Here is a 26,865-nt window from a genome sequence, read left to right as displayed (position 1 = left end):
TCCTATGAGGAAGTGCTTGGTGACACTGGGGAGGAAGAACATCCTTTAAACAGGAAGAAACTGCCGTCAGAACCATGTTTGGGGTGGGGCAGCAATCTGTGGGCTGTGAGGGGTAAGAGAAGTGAAGTATGAACATAGAGAGACAAGGACAAAACAAAACTTTAGAAAAGAGAAGCCAAAAATTATTGTCAGGTAGCAGAAACATATAAACACATGTGGAGAGGAAATAGGTGAGTGGAGAAGAAGCATCGCAAAACTACAGGACGCTTCAGGGTCACCTGATCCAGCACAAACACAAGTGTCAAGCTTAAAAACTAAAGAGTGTGCATGTCCCAAAACCAAACTGGGAGCTGGATCTAAAGGAGAAGGAGCTGATAGCTAAAGGCTCAGCGTCCTATTCTACTTTTAGAAACTCTAAGATCTTAAATGCTCTGATGGATAATATGATACTATGAGGTCTCAATGATGTGATGGGGCCTAATTATTGAAGACTTTGCATGTAAGGAGAAGGATTTTAGTTTCAGTTGTTGATTTTAGAGGAAGCCAATCAAGCAAATATGGGAGAAATTTACTCTGTTATTCTCCTCCCTGTCTCTCTGCAGTGTTTTGGATTAACTGGCTTTTAAGAGAGATTTTTGAACAATCGAGTGTGGATTTTAATCCACACTAAATTGTGTGTCTTCCTTCTCTCACCCCAACCAGTCGCAGCAGATGGCCGCCCCTCCCTGAGCCTGGTTCTGCCGGAGGTTTCTTCCTGTTAAAAGGGAGTTTTTCCTTCCCACTGTCGCCAAAATGCTTGCTCATAGGGGGTCATATGATTGTTGGGTTTTTCTCAGCGCCTTGAGGCGACTTTTGTTGTGATTTGGCGCTTTATAAATAAAATTGAATTGAATTGAGATGTTTTTCATCATTTCATCAGGTTTGAGTAAAAATAACTTCATTTTTGTCTGAATTTAAAGGTAGAAAATCATTCAAGCTTTTATTTCCCCAAGACATGTCTGGGATTTAAATAACTGATTTCATAGATAAACATGTGTATGACTGATAAGAAGTTGTAGTTAAATACATTTTGTTCCTCTCTTTTACTTAAAGATTTATAGACACTCCTTAGAATGACTTTATATTGTGTAACAGTTGTGAACCTGATGATTTATATGTAAGTGTGTGTAGAAAATATGTAATATTCCGCAAAAGAGAAAGTATACACGGTCATATCGTGTAGACACAAATCTCTTTACACACTGATATCATGGGCATCAGTCTTATTCTAACTAAAAGCAATTACCTGTGCAGCCAACTGTTACAAAATTGTGTGTGTGTGTGTGTGTGTGTGTGTGTGTGTGTGTGTGTGTGTGTGTGTGTGTGTGTGTGTGTGTGTGTGTGTGTGTGTGTGTGTGTGTGTGTGTTTGCTTGCTTGTGGGGGTTAGTCAGCAGTTTCTTAGTTTATTGATGGGGAGCAGGAGGAGGACTGGAATGCTGCTGACCACATTTCCTGACAATAAAAACAACCAATCCTCTGTTCAGTCACTGTACACTGATTCTCTGTCCTTGTGGTCACCCGGCTCTCTCTCTCTCTCTCTAACTGTCTCTGGCCATCTGTGCCATTTTAGTCATTCTCCTTGTCCCTTTTATCTGTCTGGCTGGAGCTTTGCCCAGTCTTTCTGTGTCTTTATCTGTATGTCTGCTCGGTGCATTAGCAGTCCAAGCAGTAACCTGAAGAACTCCAGTGATAGACCGCTGTTGAAAGTTTATTAATTAATTAATTTAAAAGAAAAAAGAAGTAAAGATTGTATGTTTTGGCATTTCTGATGAAATTTCAGTCTATGGTCAACTTTAAAATTAGTTTCATTAGGGAAAACTTACAATTTGCGTTGTTGTTTGTTTACACATTTAATCTGAAGCTATTGATCTGATGATACTGCACTGGGTTAATGAGAGGTGCGGTGATCAGTGTGAGGCTAATCCATTCATGACAGATTAGATGATGCGTTGAAGATGAAGACAGGCAGGAAGACAGTAGCGGAGTGTAATAAGTGAAGAGAATAATGCACAGGAACAGTAAATAAAGACAGAGTGCGATAACCACTGCATGACTGATGAATGATGAGGGATTAAAGTAAGGGAGGAAAAATAGTGTGCTAACGGGAGTGAAATACTAGCTAATCTCTCAGGGATTAACATGTGAGAATGCTACCAGCTGAGGGCTACGTCATCCTCACACATACACACAATAATCCCACGCTGTCCTTGTATCAAGCTACTGTCTTCACAGTACAATTTCACAGGCTGCGACACGGCAGCTTTATGTGGCACTGAATGCAAGCGCAGATAGGCTCCTCAAAATATAGCTCCTGCATCCTACAACAGAGCAGAGACTGATAAAAAAGACTGCATCCTTTCTTTTCCTCTAACATTAGGCCTACTAACATTCTTGTCCTTTCTACCTTCCTTCATTGTTTGGCTCGTTCTGTCTCTATCTTTCATTTAAAAACACTCCATCCATCATTTCTCTGATGTTTTTCCTAAAGGGGCCTGTCTTAGGGAGCAAGGCGTCTTTGCTGTGTATTTTTTATTTTATCTTTTGATTGATGGCTCTGTGAATGTGTGTGTCTTTGTCTGCCCTACAAACAAACAATACAAGCTTTCACACACACTCAGAAATTTTCTCCAGTAGATGGGCAGAACTGAGCTATTGCAGCCTACAGTGGAGAGAGCACTGGTCTTATTCTGGATATTGTGTTGCAGTCATTAGTTTTGTGAGAAAATAGACCTTCAGTTTAGTTTCACAGCCCGACTAATTCTCTTCAAAGATACAATGAATCAACGTTTGAATCCCAGGCTTAAACCTCTGAGTGGAGTGGACAGTGGAAGAATTAGACGCCACAATGCATCAAAACATCAGTATGATGAGAGCTGCTGGACACCAGCTCTGCTGCATCATGGGGAGCCTTTGTTGATTAAGGTAACTAACTTATTTATGGTAAACTGAAAGACCTCTGAGACTGAATAAAGAGGTGACAATGAATATTATTATTATTATTCTATTCAATTCAATTTTATTTATATAGCGCCAAATCACAACAACAGTCGCCTCAAGGCGATCAATCAATAATATTATTAAGAAGAAGAAGAAGAAGAATTTGTTATTAAGCTTCTGAAAATCTGTATCCATTTTTTCCATGTGAAGTACGTTGGAATCAAAATTTTCTGTATATAACTTTAACTTATAATTATCTGTATTATGACTGTATCTGAAAGGACTCCTTTATTTTAGTGCATAAAAATGTTATAATACTGTACACTGATCATTAGAAGTACATTTATATTTACAAATCACAAATCACAGTTTCATAATTGCACACTGGTTTCTCTAAACCTTCCTTGTTTGGTATGCATTCATTATCTGGTATAATTTGTGGTGCCTTGATGTGACCATTTTCTATAATGTTTACAATGCCAGACCTTATAACAGGCGGATTGTTACAGTGTTGTGATTTACAGTCTAAAGACTTAAATAACTGCAGTTAAACTTTTTGTTCTTTGTGTTAGTCAGAGGAAAATTTGATGTTTGACGTGGCAAGTTACTGGATAACGCACTGACCTTGGTGGTATTTTACTATATTTCATATTTGAGTGAAGTGCTTTATGAAACCTATATTTTAGGTTTCATATAGTTGGAGAAATGATCTCCAGCTCAGGTTTCTTCAAGGAAACCATATCATTGTCTAAAATATCAACAGTAAAGTTAACCAGACACTATCGTGCTCCAGTGTTCGTCAGTCTCACACAGAAAAATCCATTGTATTCGTGAGTCATGCATCCAATGCACATAAAGCGGTTTATTTTTTGTTTAAGCAGCGTGCCTCTCATGAGCATAACAAGTAAAGGCAGGCTTGCAGGCAGTGTGTCAAATATATAGTACCCCAGAGAATGAGGAATTCAAAAGCAATAGAGACAGATTGATGCAACAATTAAAAAAAAGACCACAACTGGACTCTGGAATGAATTAATAAACTTTTACAGGTGTCATGTGCTGTAAAAGGCTCAGAAAAGTTTTCCATTAACAGTACTGATACATATCTCTGTTGTCTTCAGCCTTTAAAAAGTAAAAATACAAAAAAAGATTTTTATTTTATTTTTCATGAAGTTGAACGCATGAAAAATAATTAAAAGAAGGTAGAATGAATTTAGAGCCAACTTATTAGATATACAAAATATAATAGTTCTGACCCTAGTCTATCAATGTCCTAAAAAGTGTCTAGAGGCAGCTGTTGTTGCTGCAGTGACAATGTCACATCTGTTTGAAAAGACAGTTTATGAAAGTAGCAGGCTGATGGACTGAATCTTGAGAAAGAAGGCCGAGTGAATGAATGGCCTTCATTCTACTTAAATTATGGTCAAGCAGGTGTAGTGCACAAAAGGAGCGGCAGGTGTGTGTCCTTCTGTTAAACAAAAACAAGCTGAAGCAGTACATCACACTTATCTGCATCACAAACATTCAGTTTATTGTCTAAATGCTCGGTCACGCAGAACAAATACCTTCACCCGTGGGGGAGGTGGGTCAGAAACCAGAAACCTCCATTGTCAGTAAGACAAAGACACTGTGGGACAGTAGACATGTCTTAACTGGAAGGAAGATAGCGTGGAAAAGGCAAAAAGACCATGTAACTTAAGATGAAATGGTACGAATAATAAATAAATGTCTATCCCAAAGATTAATGTGGGGAAAGTGCACTCACATTGCAGTAAATGTGTGAAATATGGCCCGAGGGGTAGCAGTGTAATAACCCCCACTCCTCAAAATCTCATTCAGATGATGAGCCTGTGCTGCTATACTTCACTATATTTCAAGTTGATGTAGATTTCAGGTTGGGGTTTGTTTGTTTTTTTGTTTTTGTTTTTGTTGTTGTTAATAATTTCAGCCTTTAGCCATTTTTGATTCAGTTATCTAATGTGTGTCCCTTAACTTAGTCAGTATGACCCTGAGGGGAAAAAATATTACCCATTCCTGCTGAGCAGTATCCCGTGCCCACAGGAAACACTTCGTAATGTCCTTAACTTCCTGGTATGTCCCTGAGTTTAGAGAACCAAAGAGCAATAAGTTTCCCTTGAATTTCCTCACAGCTAGCCGGCAGCAGTAACTAAAGTGGCACTTTACAGCAGTCTGAGTAATACCATAACTGTGTGGCTCATTGTCTTCCTGGCACAGGCTAAACAGAATGAAACTTTATAACTTCCTTTTGACAGTAAAGCTCAAATCCTCACGTCTCTCCTCTTAATTACCCCCTCCCTCTTCTTCCTCCATCACTGGGTTTGCCTCCAAGGCATCAGCAGGCCCGACCAATAGCAGGCCAGAGGATGTAGCAATAGTTCTGTCTAGCCAATGAGCTTGCAGGCAGTGGGCGTGTCCTTTTCTGCGGCACTCCTGCCTCCCTCTCCCCCCCTGAGTGTCTCTCTCTCTCTGCCTCCCACAGCCAAACTTGCTGTATCATTCATGCTTCCTGGCTTCACTCACATGCACAGAGAAGGAAGAGTTAGAGTCTTAGCCACACATGAAGGAGCTCCGGCTATTTTAAACCACACTGGACTAGACTCGGGATATCTTTATACCTCTTGCAGATTATATTTACGAAACAGGGGCAGAGAAAAGTCTGAGTTAACTTTCTTATCTTTGGAGTTTTTTAAATCCATCTGCAGGTTAAGGCGTGTGAGAGACTGAGGAAGCGTTTGAGTGAGTCTGTATGAGTGTGTGAGAGAGACAGAGCCAGAACAAGCAGCAGAATGATTGCGGCTCAGCTACTAGCCTATTACTTCACTGAGCTCAAGGATGACCAGGTTAAAAAGGTGAGTGTTTACCTCTTTCCTCCCTTTTTGATTCTGTTTGTTTGTCTTAGATACACGAAGAAGACGAGCTTATAAAAGATGAGAGAAGCACATGTGTTGTAGAGGTCACCGGGTTTACTAGGTATCTCCATCATAAGTTTTTCCACCACACGGGTACATTTCTTCGAGGAAGTGAAAGAAAGCTTCATCCTGTCGCGAGAACAGACCGATTTCTCGGACCCGTGTCATTTTCAGAGACACGCGTTTTAAAGGGAATGACCCCGGCCTAGTGAGACGTGACAAACTGCACAGGGAGGTGTGTGTGCGTAGTAAAATGTAGTCACAACATGAGTAAGGTTTTTGTCGTGATAGAAGATGTGAGGGGGCGTGGCAAAGAGCAAGAGAGGAAGTGAGCTGCAAGGATGAAAGGACGCATGAGCACAGGATGAATGGGTAGAAGTTACTTCAGGGGTCACAGAGTTTCTATTATATTCTTGTTAAAAAAATACCCACACTTTAATTTACCTTCAGTGGAGCCCGAAGGGGTTCGGTACGGCCCGGCCGAGGAGGCGGAGGCCTTGAATAGGTTGAATTATTCATGGTGTGTTCATGTGTCCCTATTTAAAAGTGATGAGTGATGTGATGTACACTTCAGGAAACTTAAAGAAGTCTGTCTGATCATTAGGACCAGATTTAGTTGTCCTCAGAGAGGTGTGTGTGAGAGAGTGAGATCAAAAAGTTGATCTTTTCCAATCAGTTTCCAGCACCTCTTCATTGAATGCACCATAAAATCTGGTCGCCATAGTTACGAAACAGTAAAACTTAGTCAGAGGAGGTTAAATTACTACCAGGCCCACTGGTGTCACAGTTTTTAGTCTTTGTGTCTAAATTTAAAATTGCCGTTTCTCATCGTGTGCTTAAATTTCACACGGCACGGTGTCCATTTAAGGTCGCTTGTCGTGTCACACACAAGCTGCAGATTCAGCAACAAGTCTGTTATCACACTTCCTTCTTCCATTCTCACTTTCCCATTCTTATTCGAGCTAATCTTTGTGGTCTGTTCACACGGGGCCCTGTCGTCTCCAGCTGTGCCTGCTGTGCTGCACTAAAGTCAGAGCGCAGTCTGTAAAGGTAAAAGACATGAATCAGCAGCCAGGATCTGATGTAATACAACACATCTCCCTCCCTTTTTACTCCTGCTCTCTTCCTCTCCCTGCTTCCCTAAAATAGGCCAGCTTTGAACCATGTGACCACAGGTGGACAGCAGGAGGAGGCTTACACCCACACACGCATACACAGACAGGCACACAACGCCAGCTATTTTGGAGCTTTTATAAGAGCAGGGTTTGTGTAGCACTTTCTCTAGTTGTGAAATTGTCAAACATGCAGTTCAATATTTGAGCAGCTATAATTAAACGTGTACACACAATCTGATCAATAATGAGTTTCTAGATGACCTGTGGTTGCCAAAGAGACTCGATCAGCTGATTGTCTCTCCGGTCAACCCAATTCACCGCCGTGTCCTTGACTGTACGTTCCCGCTGCAGCTGGTAGGTCATCCAGAGTACATCGTGCGAGTACGTCTGTGTACACGGAGTTGAAAAAGGGAAGCTGCAGCAGGGGGCATTGTAGAGGATGGTATTTTTCCACATGGTGAGGATGCGTGCGCACAATTTCTTGTGTGCGCACACGTACACACAGTGGAGTCATGTTTCAATGCTTCCCTGAGCCACCTCGTGGTGAGGAGGAGAGCAAGGCATTGTTGAGAGAAGGAATGCAAACAAAAGGGAGAATGAGAAGGAGGGAAACAGCGGCAGAGAGTGTGACCTCTTCCTGAAACTTGCACCGAGCTCTGGGCGGAGGCACAGAAAGCTGTTTTAGAGGTGTGTTGAAGGGCCTTTACAAACTCTTGCCTCCTGTCTCCTCAAAAAGGGAAACTGTACAAATACAAAAATGAAGTTGGTCGTGAAATCTAAACAGTCTTAGTCATCACACACACCTATTTTATCTACAAACGGCAGCGGAGATATTTTTTATTTATGAGCAATATCGTATCAGATAGTGTCCTGATACGATGAAATGCTTAGACATGAATTTTTGCTGAGTCAGAGATGTTTTTTCTTTTCTTTGAAAGGAACTGTACAAGTAATATTTAGTCAGATTTTGGAGGGGATTTCATTTAGGTTAGTGTGAAGCAACTTTTTAATCCTCCTCCTTTGTAGCTGAGCATCAGGCAGGACAGCTGAGAACACATTGTTATTTAAGTAGAGGAGAGAATGCCCCCCTATTCACTTAGCTAATTGGGCACATTGTTTTAAACAAGGCAACAGAATAAAAACAGTCTCATGCAAGTATGTTAGCCAACAGCAAACATACACCAAGGGTAGGTGGCAGAGAGTTTGAAACCTCTGCCACCTATAAGCATTCATATGTTGTATGAATGCTTATGCAATTGTTGCTTTTACCGTTACAAAGTTCCTGCCAGCAGCAGTTAAAAACGAAATCTAGAAATCAGAACATGAGGAGATCCTCTGATGATAGGAGATGTTAAAGCAGCACTGCGGGCTAACTGGCTGGGCTGCCAGCAGTTGGAAGATTAAATAGCTCAGAGCTGCAAACCTGAATGGATCTATTTACATCAGCTGACAGTCAGTGCAGTGCACAAGAGCTGCACTAAATAAAGAAATGCTTTCATTTCTCCATTCACAAAAAGTAGACTCTAAATATCAGCTTACTGCAAGCTTTCTAATGGGTGAAAGATAACTTTAAGAAGACTCCCTCTATTGGCGAGCCTGCACTCTTTTGGCCTGTGCAGTTTTCATTATTAAAAAGTGCCACTTAGCCTTTCAGCAGTTATTCACGTTCTGAATATGATACTCAAGCGAAAATATTGGGTTAGATACTAAATAAACTGAAACAGACTGCGCAGACCACCTGAATCAGTACTGATCAGTAGAGTCTAGGACATGTGCAGTATACACACATGCATAGCGAAATGGATAAAAGATGAGCTGACTTCCAAAATTGGGTGAAAAGTTAAAGATTACACTTTTTCAAAACACCGTTGGCGAAATTAGGAACCGATTTCCATCACAATAACAAAAATGTCCTTAACCAAACGTTTGACCCCCACTGCATGGACTTTCTTAAGGCCTTTTGTTGCAGCTAAAGTCTTTCATCTCTTGTTTGGGAGATTTTCCCGTGCTTCCTGATAAAGGCTTCTCGTTCTGTAAGATTTTGGGCCTGTCTTGTTATAGCTTGGAGGACTGTTCGAGCCCCACAAACCTTTAGGTTGTTCCTTTAGAGTGAGCCTGTTGTGAAATTTGAGGTACAGAAGCCATAAGCTTTTTAACTTTAGCTTATATTTGTCTTTTTAATCGATCTGTAATATGTAACTCCAGAAAACTGTAATAAAATTCATTATTCCATTTGTTGGAATAACATTTTTTGTTACTCCTCTACTCCTTGCTTAACAAAGAATTGCGTTTCGTTTGTAACCTGCAATTATTTAAATTTTGCTGGCTCAGGGGAGGCCAGGGCTGCAGAGTCAGACTATTTACAAGGCTTTGAAATATGATCCTCCTGTCCTTTCCTAAAGATGACTGTAAACAAGACATAACCCCAACAAGCTAGATGACAAGCGTGAAGCTGAAAAGAGGTCGAAAAGAATTCAAGATATTTAACTTCAAGCGTTATGAAGATCAGCCATGAAGAACAAAGACGTTTAAATAATATCAATATTTGTGTAATGCATGTAAACTGTATCAGTTCCATTTAGTTTAATTTAAAATCTCTAATCACTGTCTTATGAGTATGAAAAGCAGAATGGAAGACATGTTTGCATGCACGTGTAAATGTGTGTATGTGCACACTGTAAATGAAATAACAGATGTAGAGTTACAAAGGGAGGACGTTTGCAAGCAACAACATGTCACTGCTGTTAAACCATCCCTTCTAACTAAGGACTACATTTGGGTGTAAAATACAACCCAGCACAGGTGTGGACTTGTTTTTGGCTGTATCCAAAAAGTTTCCTGTGCCTGCATACTCTAACCCGAGTATGCAGTATATTCGGGTTAGAGGTTACATTTACTCAGCTGTGCCCTCCTGTCTGACAAGAGCTTGTGCACATAATGAGCCTTTATTCCACACACTGGTTCCCGAACTCCACACTTTATCGGCTGCCGTGATTAAGTTAACATTGGAAAGCTTGGACAGCAGGCTGTATAATCTATAATCACAATTGAAGTAATGCACATTCATACCATAGATACCTGCTATTTAGGGGTAAGTAACAGATGAATAAAATTTTACTTCTTGGGTGGTCTCCATATGTCCATGTCTCTTCTCTGGCAGGTAATTAACTCAATTAAAACAAATTAAAATGCTCTGGATTCCTTCAACACCACAAATAGAGGTCCAGATCAATGAGACCAGGCAAGCAGACTGACTAGCTCCCTTTGTCAGCACACCTCTCAGTCAAAGCAGCCGTGCCTATGCAGCTTATTAGGAAAAACCGAGAAGAACCTATTCTGATGGTCGTCAAACCAAGTCTTTAACCACATCTTTATATAATACCCATGGGGCAACATGTTGTTCATTATGTGCCATGTCTGTGTGACCATTAGGCATAACATCCAGCCTACTGTCGACTGAGGTCAAATGATTGGGACTTTTACCCACAATTGAGAATATATTCTGTTTTTGGTTTCTGAAACCACAAAAGCATCTCTTTGCTTCATCACAGTGTGTGATGTAACACTGGATTTCAGCAGATTGTTTAACGTGCTGTTCCTGAAGGGTCAGACAGTTCAGCCTTTGCACAGTTGCTAAAGTGGGAAGTTTCAATAGGGAGACTTTAGAATTTCAAGACTTGATGGTTTAAGGCAATTTAAGACAACTGGCTCTTTTTCCTGGTAAGAATAATGTCTGACTGAATTCTCGGCATACCTCCTACTTTGCCTTATCACTGTCATTCGAGCAATAAAACCACAACCCTACCCTGCTGTGCAGTGTTGCCTTTTGCTAGGACTGAGTGACACACAGTGGACTTCCTTGTTTCACTGTGTCACCAAGGTGACCCTGTGCACACATTGCGATGACTCCGATCTGAGAAATTGATCTGATTATTTTGGAATAAAGCTATATAAGAAATCTTCATTACTGGTATATTATCCAGCTACAGGTTATCTAACATTTTATGATATCGAAGCAGGTTATCTTTATGCATGAGTCCAATCATTATGAGATAGGGAGTCATATTTACGATATCCTCATGCTTGGTCATTGTCACTGTGTGTGTGTGTGTGTGTGTGTGTGTGTGTGTGTGTGTGTGTGTGTGTGTGTGTGTGTGTGTGTGTGTGTGTGTGTGTCAGTTAGAAGTGTATTTATTGCAGACAGATGCTTAATAGTTTAGATGGAAATAATTTCTATTTTTTGTTTGTCGTTATTTTTACTCTTAGATCGATAAGTACCTGTACTCCATGCGTTTCTCTGATGAGACGTTACTGGACATCACGCAGCGATTTCGCAAGGAGCTGGTCACAGGACTGGGTCGGGATACTAACACCACTGCTACACTGAAGATGCTGCCAACATTTGTACGCTCAATCCCCGATGGATCAGGTTAGTCCATCTAAACCTGCTTTTATATCACTGTATCAGGGAACAGAAGCCAGTCTCCACAGGCAGTAAAGGCTTGGTAAAGTCCATGAGGTCATTTATATTTAGATCATATTTCTTCATGTTTGGTGTGTGAAAGTGTAGAAAAGCTTTACAGCTCAGAAACAGGAACACTGACCTTAGAGTTGCAGATCCAGGAATATCCTTTTATTATGCAGGTCAGTAAAATTCAGAGAAAACCTTAATGGGACAGTGTTTTGTAGAGAGTGTGTTATGCAGGAGCAAGGTGACAGACGGTCCCTTATCTTTTACTTGCTGTACTTCTGGGAGCATCGGTCCAACGAAGACTGACTTTTGTTACTTATGCACAGTCATCATCATTAACAGCAAAGCTCTTTGAATGAACACAACATTTCTGCCTTGCAACAAGTCTACTTTAGTTTACAGTGTAAGAGCTGTGAGCCCTGACACACATTACACACACAAATCAGAGATTAGCACTAATCCTGCTGCCATTGTTGGAGAAGACATCACTGTGAAAGCTGGTCCTAAACTTACAGAAATGCACATGGAGTCAATTAGAGTTATATAACAAATTCAAGGAAATTAGTTACTGTTGCAGTTGCAGACGAGGTGTAATAGCTCAGCCAGTGTTGCTTTGTAGCACAGTTTTTTACTTATTTTAATTCACAAATAAATAATTTGTGAACAGGAATTTTACTCCCTGATTTTTAAAGAGAGACAGCTTAATGTGTGGTGATTTAAAGTGAACAGATTTTTACAGCACTTGTCTATTCAGGGTTGTGGGGGGTTTGAAGCCTATCCCAGGTGTCACAGGGTGAAAGTGCAGGTACTCCCTAGGTCACCAGTCTGTTTGGGGGCTGTTTCATCACCTGCTTTTTTAAAAATGTGCGCAGATATCACTGAACAGCTGTGGGGGAAAATGGGTACATGTAGTGGAAGATATTCGATGTTTGTTGTTTTTGTTGTTGTTTTTTTTAAATCAGGTCCAACAAAATCAGATTGCCCCAGTTGTGTTAATTAAAGGGTACGCCAAATGGGTCTGTTATTATCAACAGTGTCTCAGTCATGTAAGATAAAGAATAAAAAAAATTGTAGCTGTGTAGTTGAGCTCAAAATAAAAGCCAAGTTAAAAAATGCAGCCAGTTTTTGCAAGCTTCGTGTACTTTTAACGCTCCACATGATCTCTCTATATGTACTGTAAAAACAAAAAATTATTTTCCAAGAAGGATGTCGGCCGAGAACTCAATGGCTTCACTGCAGGAGTGACCCCATCGCAAAATTGTCCCTGGTTTGTACTTTCTAGAGTTACAGCTTGATTTGTTTGGACTGACTTGCTGCTCAGTAAGCGTTAGGAAGTGAACAGACCTTATGTGATGAATCTGAGATTACTGCCAGTTTTATCAAAGGTCAGTATGCTTTAAATTCAAATGAGCCATGATGACGCAGCCCGGTTTATCTAACTCTACTGTTTATCTAGTCAGAAAGCTATAAAGAAATTAAGTTCCTCGTTGAGATACACTAAATAAACTACTGTACCATTATTCAGCTAAATATACACATAGGACTTAAAGGGATATCGGTGGTGAGATTAAGTAGTACTTTTTCACAGCCCATCAACAGCCTATTGACCTCTCACAAGCTTTTATTATGCAGGGTATTGTCAGGAGTTAGGATTTCACCAGCCGTATAATTGTTTCATTTACCTATGAAGCACCATTTCTGATAAGCTGTTGACCTTGTGAATATATGTCCTTGATCATAATGCCCCTGGTGGTGGTAATCATTAACCAATGAATATACAGGAAGCCACAGCAGGACAGACAGAGCAAAGTAAACCTGAGCTATTCATACACATGAACAAACATAGGCTCACAAGAAACAGTAGGAGTTTATAGATGGGAGCTTTTAAGCAAACATTAATCTTATAATCTGATTCTTTACCTCATCTTCCTTATAGGCCACTCTCACTGTATTTGTTTAAGCTTACAGATATTAGACATGCAGATGAGGCAGTGACATTGGACACATTCAATGCTTTCTGTAGGTAGAAGTCTCAAACACTAATGCTCATGTGTTGCCCCTTTCAGTGAATAAAATATTCCTGAAATGCTCTGACTCGCTTTTTAGTGTTACAAGTGAGTTTTTCCTTTCCCACATGGCAAAGTGTTCGCTCTAGGAGGTCACTCGATTGTTGTTTTCTACAGTACTGCTGGATCTTTACCTCACAGACTGTTGTTGTGAATTGGTGTTCTGTAAATGAACCTGAACTGTACTGACGTTTTTTTCGCTCTTCCCCTCTCCCACTTTTGGTCTCTCCCTGTATTCCAACTCTTTCCATCGCAACAGAGAAAGGAGACTTCATTGCACTCGATTTGGGAGGCAGCAACTTCAGAATCCTCCGCGTCAAAGTGAGCCATGAGAAGAAACAGACTGTGCAGATGGAGAGTGAAATCTACGACACGCCCGAGGATATTATTCACGGCACTGGAGCGAGAGTAGGTTTACAGAGAAATATACACATGTAAACAGCTTATTCTGAGCTCCACATGAGATAACTTCCCTCTCTTTCCACCTCCATTCCAGCTGTTTGACCATGTGGCAGAGTGTCTTGGTAACTTCATGGAAAAACACAACATCAAAGACAAGAAACTTCCAGTTGGTTTCACCTTCTCCTTCCCCTGCCAGCAGACCAAACTGGATGAGGTAAACTAAGCAGTCAACAAACTTCCCTCCACCCTTTTCCCGTAACAAGTCGTCACAGTTTGCAGACTCAGCCAAGAAAATAAACACTCAACAGAGACTTGAATCTCTTACTTTTTCCTCTGGCTTTCTTTGGTTGTCTCCAGGGCTTTCTGATAACATGGACTAAGCGTTTCAAGGCCAGTGGAGTGGAGGGGATGGATGTTGTCCAGCTGCTTAACAAAGCCATCAAGAAACGAGGGGTGAGTGTCTGCTGTCATCTCCCTTGGTACCACACTTTAGTTAATGTCATTAAACTGGGATATAGTTGAACAAAAATGGTGCTAAAAGGCTCTCTTATGTATTTTGGCTTTTAAATATTTCAGGACTATGAGGCTGACATTATGGCAGTCGTAAATGACACTGTGGGAACAATGATGACCTGCGGCTTTGATGACCAGCGCTGTGAAGTCGGCATTATTATCGGTATTGCAGATTTACTGTCCATAAAAATAAAGAAGCAAAATAAAAATTAGATGCTTATATGGGAAAAATTGAAGACAAATGGATAATTGTAGCCAGTCTGTGTAAAATCGATGTAACTGTAGGCGTATTTGTGCTTTAGGTACAGGTACTAATGCATGCTACATGGAGGAGCTGCGTCACATTGACCTGGTGGAGGGAGACGAGGGCAGGATGTGCGTGAACACTGAGTGGGGAGCCTTCGGGGACGACGGCAGGCTGGAAGACATCAGGACTGAGTTTGACAGGGAGATAGACAGAGGCTCTCTCAACCCAGGCAGCCAGCTGTAAGTCAAACCAAAAGTATCACACCTTTCCTCACATCATAAAATTAATACTTAAACTGCTCCCAGTTAATTTACCAGAAAACCATGAGAAACCTATAAACATCCTTTCAGCTGCTACAAACACAACTACCGGCAGCTGTGAAAGAGCAGCTATAGTGAGTAGTGATGCATTTCTGAACCTCAAGCTGAAATGTATTTTCTGTGCATTAGATTTGAGAAGATGGTCAGTGGGATGTACATGGGGGAGCTGGTTCGCCTCATCCTGGTGAAGATGGCCAGAGAAGGCTTGCTGTTTGAGGGAAGGATCACCCCCGAGCTGCTCACTAAAGGAAAGATCGAGACCAAGCACGTCTCAGCCATAGAGAAGTGAGTCACACCACAGTTTTAAACCGAGTAGACAAAAAAATTGAATGATTTTTAAATGAAATTGTAAACTTTTTTTTTTTATTTATCTCTTTTGTTTAGGAGCAAGGAAGGGTTGATCAAGGCGAGAGAGATTTTGAACAAACTGGGTTTGGAGCCATCAGCGGACGACTGCATTGCTGTGCAGCATGTGTGTATTGTTACTGAGAAAACACTTCAGTTATTTATTTATTTCTTTTTGGTTTCAGAGAGGGAACTTAAATCAGGAAAATCATATAAGATGAAATTGTATAGTTAAGTAGTTAATTTGTAACTTTTAGTCTGTTTAAAATATTAAGATCCATGGAACAAATGAAATCAAATATTTAAGACGTTTCTTAATAATTTGGATGGTCTTGATGCATTTTTGCTTGTCTTCCCTCAGGTTTGTGCCATTGTGTCTTTCCGCTCCGCCAGCCTTGTAGCTGCTACTCTGGCCGGCATCCTGATGAGGCTGAAGGAGAACAAAGGAGCGTCACGTCTCCGAACCACTGTAGGCATCGATGGGTCTCTCTACAAGATGCACCCACAGTAAGTGATAAGTTTAAAGACGAACCGTTTAGATTAGTGTTTACTTAAATGCTCTCTCGCTCTTTAGTTTTGTACTAGAATTGCCGTCCGGCATTTGGGAGTTAAATGTGTACCTATCGTCTTACTTTGATCTTAAGTAAAATGTGCATAGTTAAGCAGAATCTCATATGCATTTCAGATATGCCCGTCGTCTTCACAAGACAGTCAGACGTTTGGTCCCGGACTGCGATGTTCGATTCCTCCTCTCGGAGAGCGGCAGTGGAAAGGGTGCTGCCATGGTGACCGCTGTGGCCTACAGACTCGCTGAACAATCGCGACAAATCGCCCAAATACTGTCCGAGTTTTCCCTGACGACTGAACAGCTGCTGGAGGTGAGAAAAGATGCTGCAGTGTTTGTTCTGCCAATTTGCGTTTCACAATATTTAGACTCTGACAATAAAATATTAATTTTAGGTGAAGCAGAGAATGAAGATAGAGATCCAAAATGGCCTTTCTAAAAGCACACAGGACATTGCCACAGTCAAAATGCTGCCAACCTTTGTGCAAAGCACTCCTGACGGCACAGGTAATGCGCGCGCACACACACACACACACACACACACACACACACACACACACACTTCAGCATATGAAAATATCCAACTAGATAGTCAAAGGAGCTTGCAAAGAAAAGCGTCTGGACTTCTTTAAGTTGCTAGAAGACATAGATGGACATAGTGGACATAGATGTCATAGATGTCAACCAGTATGACATAGATGGACATAGAGATAGCTCACAGTGGACATAGATGTCCACTGTGAGCGACCATCTTTGAACAGTGGCGGGGGTTTACGACACCAACTCTCTGCCATCTATAATCCAGTTTTGAGATCCTTCCCAGACGCCTTAACGCCCACTCACATCCTGGGCCATCTGACCTCAGGAAATCGCATGATAAGGTGGGGCCAGGTTTCACAATGAGCTCACCCGAAACCCTGGCTGATTGGGACCCACACCCATTTTCACACCTTGGCTCATGTGATTAGAGGACCGTCAGGGGGTCCTTTTATCCCTCTTTGGGGGGAAACTCCCACTAGGTTTAAATCTGGGACTCTCCACCATTTGACCTTTGAACTGAAGAAGCTTCTCGGATGAGAGGTGAAACGTCTTCAAGCAACTTAAAGAAGTCCAGACGCTTTTCTTTGCAAGCTCCTTTGACTACGATGACCTGGATGACTGAGAACCTTCACGGTCAAACTAGATAGTTTGACCGCAGATCTGTTCGGGAAGAAGGAACCGTTGGCTTCACTACTTCACACCTTTTCTTTCTGCAACTCTTGCAGCTTTAACAAAAAAAAGATGTTTTTCTTAATAGAACAGCTTCAGCTCTGTACATACACAGCAACACACATGTACCCACATAACTGTATGAATATTATGGAAAACCTATGGCCATAAGATAAAAGATTAGTCTGTTTATTCTGTTTTTCAAGCTTACATTGCCTATTAAGTCTTTTCCTAATATGTTTGAATGTTTTGACCGCTGGTCATTTATCTTTCTCTTGTTTTGTTTATCTGTGTGTCCAGAACATGGTGATTTCCTGGCTTTAGATTTAGGAGGAACCAACTTCAGAGTTCTGTTGGTTAAAATTCGCTCTGGGAAGAGGAGATCAGTGGAGATGCACAACAAAATCTACGCTATTCCTCTCGAAGTGATGCAGGGCACAGGGGAGGAGGTGAGATAAACAGCCTGTAATCTAGAGTTAACGGTGTAAAATTATACCGGCAGGTAACTGCGACGAAAGGAGGACTGGTGAATATCTCCCCGTTAAATAGAGGGTAAAGATTAGGATGGTAGATGGGGGATGTGAGGCTTGTTGGTTTAAGAGATAAGTAAATAGGATAGAAGCTGGGAGGAGGGTCAAAAGTTTAGGGACAGACAATTAGAGAGGGACAATTAGAAAAGTTGACTGGCTTAGATTGGCATCGAGTTGACAATCTCTAAAACAGAGAACTTTAAACTTAACCCTTAAGCACCAGCTTAAGCTTATCCAGTCACCTTTGACTTCTTTAGTCTCACTCCTCTGGAAACAGGACAGGAGAGTGATATTTAACAGATGCTCTTTACAATAGGATAATTTTAACACCTTTACAGCCTGTGTTATGTATTTTAGCGTTATCACATGTTTCTCAGTAATTCTCAGAGGTCCCATTATTCAAAGCAAGTGGCCATTAATGAATCAGATTTGCCACGCAGATCATTTTAAATGTCTTTGAAATCATCTGTGTCCTAATATAACAATGCATTTCACACACAATGCATCAGATTAGTGCATGGGCAAAAAAATAATACATTTAACCACAACACTCTAAACTGCATCATTCTTGAATTCCTCTAATTGAAATTATGCAGCGTTTTGGATGTTAAGCCACTAGTAAGTATCACAGTACATGCAGAGAGAGACTTTCCTCTGGTTTCTGTGATGAGGAGCAAATACGGTCTTATGGCGTAAAGTGCTTTGAGTCATCATTAAGACTAGTGATGTACTTTACAAGTGCAATTTTTAATGTGTCACTTTTTTATTTTTCCAGTTGTTCGATCACATCGTGCACTGTATCAGTGACTTCCTGGACTACATGGGGATGAAGAATGCCCGTCTTCCTCTGGGCTTCACCTTCTCCTTCCCCTGCCGACAGACCAGCCTGGACGCTGTGAGTAATACTCCTGCTTCTTCGTCTTTTATGTACAGCCCTGTACTTTCTTCTATACTCTGAGAGTCTTAAACTGGCTGTATTGCAAACTAAAGCTGTGATTTATGCATAACTTGTCCACCGTTAAGCAACATCAAGAGGGGAAAAAAAGCCAAATAACATTTCATGAACTGATGCCTGAGCCATCCATGAAGTTGTCACATGATAAACTAAACTTGTGTGCGTCTGTGTACAGGGCATCTTGGTGACATGGACCAAAGGCTTCAAGGCGACAGACTGCGAAGGGGAAGATGTGGTGGGACTGTTGAGGGACGCCATTAGGAGGAGAGAGGTATGAGGATATGAGGAGCAGCATCACTCAGTACAACATGGAATCATGGTGTTTTTGTGGCACGTCATATTGTTTGTCTGGTCTGCAGGAATTTGATCTGGACGTGGTTGCTGTAGTGAATGATACAGTGGGAACCATGATGACCTGTGCCTATGAAGAACCCACCTGTGAAGTTGGTCTTATCGCCGGTTAGTTCACCTTAAAGTAACACTTGTTTTTATAAAATATTCAGCTTTTTTGTGCTATATCTATATAATGCGTCTCTCTGATTACAGGTACTGGCAGTAATGCGTGTTACATGGAAGAGATGAAGAACGTTGAGATGATTGAGGGCGATGAGGGTCAGATGTGTGTCAACATGGAGTGGGGAGCTTTTGGAGACAACGGATGCCTGGACGACATCAGGACAGAGTACGACCGTTCTGTGGACGACTTCTCCCTAAACCCGGGGAAACAAAGGTGCCTCATACACACCATCCCATGCTTGAAAAGATACAGGGCATTCATTCCTATCTTTGAGGTGCATGTAAATACCGTATATTTATGTTTCCTTTGTCTTTGCTTGAATTCTGCATTTTAGATATGAGAAAATGATCAGCGGCATGTACCTCGGTGAAATCGTGCGGAACATCCTCATCGACATGACCAAAAAAGGATTCCTGTTCAGAGGACAGATTTCTGAAACACTAAAGACCAGAAGCATCTTTGAAACAAAGTTCCTGTCACAGATAGAAAGGTAAACAATGAACGCTATCTTTGTTTGCGTCTAATAAGAGTGTCAGTTCACCCTTCCACGAGATAAGAAGTCATCTGGACAGGAGATTATACTCCATTAGCACCGCTTGCTATCGTACCACTGATTGTGTTGTCTATTTAATGATAAGATATTGCTCCTGTCTCCTTACTAAAGTTTCATTTGTCATCTTTTAATGACTTTCTGTATGTGTCTTTGTACAGTGACAGATTGGCTTTGCTGCAGGTGCGATCAATCCTGCAACACTTGGGCCTGGACAGCACCTGTGATGACAGTATCATAGTCAAAGAGGTAAAGAAGAGTTAGTTAGTTAGTAATCAAAGTCTTAGACTTGCATTTGGACACTGAGAGAGAACCATAATACTATCTTGTTAGCCTTATTTTATGAAAGACTATGTGACACAGGAGTAGGAGAGAAACTGAAACTTAGGCTGTATTTGTTCTCAGTTTGACTGATATGTACAGTGGGGCAAAAAAGTATTTAGTCAGCCACCGATTGTGCAAGTTCCCCCACTTAAAATGATGACAGAGGTCAGTAATTTGCACCAGAGGTACACTTCAACTGTGAGAGACAGAATGTGAAAAAAAAATCCATGAATCCACATGGTAGGATTTGTAAAGAATTTATTCGTAAATCAGGGTGGAAAATAAGTATTTGGTCACCTCAAACAAGGAAAATCTCTGGCTCTCACAGACCTGTAACGTCTTCTGTAAGAAGCTTTTCTGTCCCCCACTCGTTACCTGTATGAATGGCACCTGTTTGAACTCATCATCTGTATAAAAGACACCTGTCCACAGCCTCAAACAGTCAGACTCCAAACTCCGCCATGGCCAAGACCAAAGAGCTTTCGAAGGACACCAGGAAAAGTATTGTAGACCTGCACCAGACTGGGAAGAGTGAATCTACAATAGGCAAGCAGCTTGGTGTGAAAAAATCAACTGTGGGAGCAATCATCAGAAAATGGAAGACATACAAGACCACTGATAATCTCCCTCGATCTGGGGCTCCACGCAAGATCTCATCCCGTGGGGTCAAAATGATCATGAGAACGGTGAGCAAAGATCCCAGAACCACACGGGGGGATCTGGTGAATGACCTGCAGAGAGCTGGGACCAAAGTAACAAAGGTCACCATCAGTAACACACTACAACGGCAGGGAATCAAATCCCGCAGTGCCAGACGTGTTCCGCTGCTGAAGCCAGTGCATGTCCAGGCCCGTCTGAAGTTTGCCAGAGAGCACATGGATGATACAGCAGAGGATTGGGAGAATGTCATGTGGTCAGATGAAACCAAAGTAGAACTTTTTGGTATAAACTCAACTCGTCGTGTTTGGAGGAAGAAGAATACTGAGTTGCATCCCAAGAACACCATACCTACTGTGAAGCATGGGGGTGGAAACATCATGCTATGGGGCTGTTTTTCTGCCAAGGGGACAGGACGACTGATCCGTGTTAAGGACAGAATGAATGGGGCCATGTATCGTGAGATTTTGAGCCAAAACCTCCTTCCATCAGTGAGAACTTTGAAGATGAAACGAGGCTGGGTCTTCCAACATGACAATGATCCAAAACACACCGCCCGGGCAACAAAGGAGTGGCTCCGTAAGAAGCATTTGAAAGTCCTGGAGTGGCCTAGCCAGTCTCCAGACCTCAACCCCATAGAAAATCTGTGGCGGGAGTTGAAAGTCCATGTTGCTCGGCGACAGCCCCAAAACATCACTGCTCTCGAGAAGATCTGCATGGAGGAATGGGCCAAAATACCAGCTACTGTGTGCAAACCTGGTAAAGACCTATAGTAAACGTTTGACCTCTGTTATTGCCAACAAAGGTTATGTTACAAAGTATTGAGTTGTATTTTTGTTATTGACCAAATACTTATTTTCCACCCTGATTTACGAATAAATTCTTTACAAATCCTACCATGTGGATTCATGGATTTTTTTTTCACATTCTGTCTCTCACAGTTGAAGTGTACCTCTGGTGCAAATTACTGACCTCTGTCATCATTTTAGGTGGGGGAACTTGCACAATCGGTGGCTGACTAAATACTTTTTTGCCCCACTGTACTTGTGTGGCTCAAAAAGCTGTTGCAATAATGATAAATGTCTTCTTTGTTAGGTTTGTGGAACAGTGTCACGTCGTGCAGCTCAGCTATGTGGCGCAGGAATGGCGGCAGTGGTCGATAAGATTAGAGAGAACCGTGGACTGGACCATTTGGACATCACCGTAGGGGTAGACGGGACCCTGTACAAATTACATCCACAGTAAGTTTAATCCATTAATTTATTTATTATTTCATATGTTAAAAATAATTCACTGGCAACTGAAGTGAAGAGGAATATGATGACCTCATAAGCTGCTGTGTTATGTCACCATTTTCACAAAAAAGTATCTTTGTAGTTACAATAATAACGCAGCAGACAGACAAATAGAAATGATAGTAGGCTCATGGAGTTAAGAAGAGCACCAGGCTGCTAACAGAAAGGATCATTCTTTGCTCCTTTTTAAAAGGTTTTGTGAAAGTATTTTTTTTCTTAGTCATGGTGATAAATTTATTTGGAAGTAAGCTAAATGAGCTAAAAGTAAGCATTTGACATTAAATAGCAGTCGCAAGATAGCCAATGCAAAAATCCTTTATGATAAATGGATGATCCCGAAGTGTCAAAGTAGCATATTAACTAAAGCGTACACATAGCACAGAGAGTCTTGTGTCAAGTTGAGTCTTGCTTCAGTCCTGTTATAACTGCATATGAGATTCACTGCACAATGCAAGAGAAAAACCTCAGGTTAAGTAAATATTCTCTGCCCGTTTGTTCTTATGTCCAGTGTCACCACAAGAGCACTGCTTAGGAGACATAGTCATTAATAGGTCATTGGTTTGGACATGTTTTCGAACGAACGAATCAGTGGCAAGTTGATTTATTGTGCCTTAACCCTTGAGCTGACACATAAGCTTTCCTTTATTTATAAGATGGTGGTGCAGATCCGATTTTAAACTGTCATTAACTCTCCAAATCCCGTGTGGAAAGTCTGTGTGATGGCTGATTGCATTGTTTTGTGAAACCAGTCCAGATAATACTCCTGTGAATTCAAAGCTAGCAAGTAGCTATCTCCTGCACACCCCGAAACATCTCCACTGTGGTACTGCAGCTGATAGAAATGAGCTCCTGCTGTGTGCTAAAGCTGAGGAAGCAAAACTGCAGGCAGTGTCCGTATCTGATTCTCTGATTTCTTTTTTGGATGTGTGAAAACAACTTTTATTTTATGCTAAGCTATGCAGAAAAGCCTGTTTCCCGGTTAGATAGTAGAGGCCTGGTTGTCTTTCTTTTGTTTTTGAACATGATTCATTTTGGCGAGGAGATGGTAAACCATACCTTCGCTCCCTCTTGTGTCACTTTCACACCCATTAACCGTATCATCAGACTGGCTCTTTTTGCTTTTCTGTCTAACGTGTACATCCTCTGTCTCTGTGTAGCTTCTCCCTGATCATGCACCAGACGGTTAAAGAACTGGCTCCAAACTGTAATGTCAAGTTCTTGCTGTCAGAGGATGGAAGTGGAAAAGGAGCTGCACTCATCACAGCCGTGGGCTGCCGGCTAAGACAGGAGCTGAACAGCAAATAGAACATTTTCTACATCTCACTGTTATCTCATCCCCTCTCCTGCCCCAGTTCTCAACCATTGTCTCCTTTCCTCCTAAATCAAACAAGACCAGTCGACATATCACGCTCCGGTAGCTGCTTTAGTCCGTCTACGTGAGGCAGAGAAAAGGAGAGGTTTTCTCTCTGTTGTGGTTAGATTTATTAACAGCACCCAGTCTCTTAAGGATATTGCAAGTTTGCAATTTCTGTGGATAAAACACGCACAAGTAGCCCTTTGTCTTCTTTTTTTTTTTAATGCAGGACAGTCGCATGCCTGTAAACCCCCTTTGTCTCCATCTGGAGGAATTCTCTGGTAACTGCATTCTGTTATAAGTTGCAGGTCAGCACACCAGTTGCAGAGAAACATCGCAGATTGACTTTTAACTTGTTCAGTAGAAACAAAAACATAAAAACGCTCTTTTAGACCAAAGTCTGTGTGTCTGCTGTAGATTACGCGCGTATGTACAGGAAAGCATGAAAGGGATGCGATATATAAATGTGTACTGAGATGAAAGGGAAACTTTTTTTTCTTCTTTTCTTTTCTTTATTTTATTTTATTGCTTTTTTTTGGTATTTGATATCTTACCCACATATAAAACAATGTTATAAATACATTGTTGTTATTTATTGTATTTTTATATATCGGGAGATGTTGAAGAAAAATGTTACTGTTGCAAAATATGATGCACACATAGGAAGCCAGCGAAGAAGTTCCCTCACATGGTACCTGTCCTGTATTTATGTGCTCAAGCATGACAGAAGAGGGACTTCTGCAGTGGCAGATTTAGAGAACCAAGTGGTGCTCAAAGTCAACGCCCACACGTCTTTTAGCATTTAAAGTTCATTCCATCCTGTTCTTTGTTCTGTTTATGTTTCCTAAAAACATTTCTCCTCTGGTCCTCTCCGGCCCACCTGCAGTTGCTCCCTGCTCCACGGTTTGAGAACCACTGGTCTTATCTCAGAGAGCAGTATCTTTTTATTGTCTGTAGTGTAAACTATGTGTCCTGTTGTTGGTACCGGTCACAGCTGCTGTTAGTGTGTTCATTTCTTAAGAAGTCCTGGCTAACCTCATCACCATGATGATACCTTAACAGCTATTTAATTATGAAACAGAAATGTGGTGCTAACACGGATGCCAGGGGAATAACAACAGCAGCCATAGTGTGTATAAACTCACATGAACATTACAGAACTTTTAAAAGAGTTTTAACATGTTGGCCAATAATAAAAGCACGTATTCTACTCGCCCCTTTAATATCACCATGTGCTCCTAAAAGCTCAGGAGGATGTCTAAGGTAACTACTGTCAGGCTCTTTCATGTAGCATAACTTATGCAAATTGATATTTATTTTCATTGTGTTAAAAGCAAAAGGGAAAAAAAAGTCTCAAAGTTACGACGGCTTAGATTCATTATGAAGCAATTAAAGAGCACAAGAAGAAAATATTCTATTGTTAGATCAGTGGTGCCCGTGGAGGACGGGATATGGTTGAGATGCCACCTTTTTAAATATTCAAATGAATACCAGCTGAGCTAAAAGAATGTCCTTTCCTACCTTTTAGTCATATTGTATGATTAAAGAAGTCAGGTAGCTCCTTTACTCTGCCTTCAGATTGACCCCAGAATGTCCAGTCGCACACAAACGCTTGAATCTGTGTGATTCTGCTAACAAAGGATGTATCTGTCCCACATCGCCAATCAGTCACTTAATAAAGTCAAACCTGTGTAAACATGATGTCGTGGTTGGTTTGTTTTTGTTTGTGCATTGATCATTTAGCACTCACGTAGTTGTGAATCTCTTCAGTGGTGTTACAAATGTATTCAGTGTGAGCTAAAGGTCAAAGCAACCCTGCGGTGCTGAAGTTGCACACTTAGAGCTCTGTTAACAGCTACAGCAGTTATAATTCAGGCGTTAGATGGGGCACAAATAAATGTGTGTCAGTACTTCCTGTATTGTAACTTTATTAGCACTGTCACATTATTTAAACTTTTTTATTTCAGCCACAGACGACAAAAATCCTGCTTCGTATAGACAACAAGACACTTAACACAACCACAGTGCGTGCTTAAAACATCAAAAAGTTTCCAATAATCAAACGTTTTTACTTCATCCTGAAACCTAATGCTCACAGGTTACAATATTTAAAGCGTCATTTTCTGACTCTTTAACTGTGCGACAACCACAAGTTTCATATTTACTTCTGGGTATTTTACATGAATGTCTTCAGTAGATAGCATCACTATGTTTCACATTTGATTGTACTAAGTAGCGGCACTTGAATTTTTAATGTAGACTTTATCCAGTGAACTCACAATATAAGAGGAAAAATACTGTATTAATGTGCACCATGTAACAAATGTGTGAAGGGGGAAAGAACTGCACAGCAACAAATACATGCAAACCAGACAACTGATTAATTTAAGGCAAAAATGGGAGAAGGAGGCGTATTTACTGGCGATTTTCTGACATCACTTTGAGCTTTAATTGATCTCTGAATGTTTTATGAGTAATCAATATGAGTAAAAGCCAGATTAAAAAGACTAACTACGCTGTTGCTGCCAATTCTGAATCCCAGCAAACTTAAAGAATGAGTGAATTACTTTGATTATCGAGAGTTAATATAGAAGAGAAATTAAATAAAACACCTATTTTAGCTTAATTGTTAAAGAAAGCCTTATATCAAATGAAGACGCTACACAACAACATTATTAAGGGTTTGGACTGTTTGTCCGTTCTCTGCACAAGAAAACCAGTAACCACAGTTAAATGTTTCCAGTAACACTTGAATGTCCAAGATGGAGGAAAGAGAGCATGTAGAGGTCTGGACGGCAACGGGGGGAGGACACTTTTGGAGTGGAATACACTTCTAAAAGCATGAAGGGAACACTTGATCATCACACTATGACACAAAGTCAGTTCAGCTTCAGGGAAATCAGTCTGTCCAGTTAGGATGAAAGTCACAGCCGCTGCACTGGAGGAGCATCAAGTGGCCTCAGACCACTGCTCCTTCCTTAACCCTTTTCTCTTGTTTTAATTTTTGCTAACGTCCTTGACACTACTATTTGCATGAAATTGTACCTGCATCCCATTTAGGACGCAAACGTAGTCCACCTCCTCCAGTAGATGTTTGCTGTGTATCCCAGCACAGTCCCGAGAGTGTGGAGGTGATACCAGGAGGAGACAGGCTGTGCCACAAGGAGAGCTGGACAGAGCTGTAGAAAAGCAACGACCTAGCAGCAGGACAAGTATCTGCTTCTTTGCTCTAAAGAGGGTGAGGAGGAGTACTGCAAGAGCTCTACAAAATAAGGCTACTGATGTGCATGCCCCTGACAAAACTGTTAGAATTAGACCTACAACGGTCTTATGTCCTTTAGTGAGACCTGTGCACACTGAGCAAATATGACAGCTTTTAAAGAGATTGTGGACGCCATGATAAACATGACCTTTTGGCAGTGGGTCAGTGATAGTCTGGGGAAGCATATCCTTGGAGGCTTGCACAGACCTCCACCTGCTTGGTCAGTGATACCCTGACTGCTATATGATACCAGAGAGAAATCCT

At 41.2% G+C, this 26,865-nt stretch overlaps 1 protein-coding gene across 1 annotated transcript; it reads left to right on the top strand.

Moving 5' to 3' along the window:
• Positions 1-5,462: 5,462 nt before the first annotated feature.
• hk1 (hexokinase 1) lies at positions 5,463-25,040 on the top strand. Its single transcript, XM_012920448.4, has 21 exons — positions 5,463-5,844; positions 11,286-11,448; positions 13,816-13,964; positions 14,053-14,172; positions 14,316-14,411; positions 14,535-14,634; positions 14,774-14,957; positions 15,168-15,323; positions 15,423-15,510; positions 15,745-15,890; positions 16,069-16,261; positions 16,344-16,455; positions 17,458-17,606; positions 18,463-18,582; positions 18,818-18,913; positions 19,002-19,101; positions 19,189-19,372; positions 19,494-19,649; positions 19,871-19,958; positions 21,786-21,931; positions 23,143-25,040. The coding sequence occupies exons 1-21, from the start codon at positions 5,782-5,784 to the stop codon at positions 23,288-23,290; spliced, it is 2,757 nt and encodes a 918-aa protein (XP_012775902.3). The 5' UTR covers positions 5,463-5,781; the 3' UTR covers positions 23,291-25,040.
• Positions 25,041-26,865: the final 1,825 nt, after the last annotated feature.

The sequence above is a fragment of the Maylandia zebra genome, linkage group LG1 (assembly GCF_041146795.1).
Source record: "Maylandia zebra isolate NMK-2024a linkage group LG1, Mzebra_GT3a, whole genome shotgun sequence".
NCBI lineage: Eukaryota > Metazoa > Chordata > Actinopteri > Cichliformes > Cichlidae > Maylandia > Maylandia zebra.
Note: the sequence above shows the minus strand (reverse complement) of the source record. Positions and strands in the feature narration are given on the sequence as shown.

Coding starts and splice junctions, on each gene's coding strand:
- hk1 (XM_012920448.4), top strand. CDS start 5,782: ATGATTGCGGCTCAGCTACTAGCCTATTACTTCACTGAGCTCAAGGAT. Junction 14,173..14,315: donor AGCAGACCAAACTGGATGAG/GTAAACTAAGCA, acceptor GGTTGTCTCCAG/GGCTTTCTGATAACATGGAC. Junction 16,456..17,457: donor AAGCACTCCTGACGGCACAG/GTAATGCGCGCG, acceptor CTGTGTGTCCAG/AACATGGTGATTTCCTGGCT.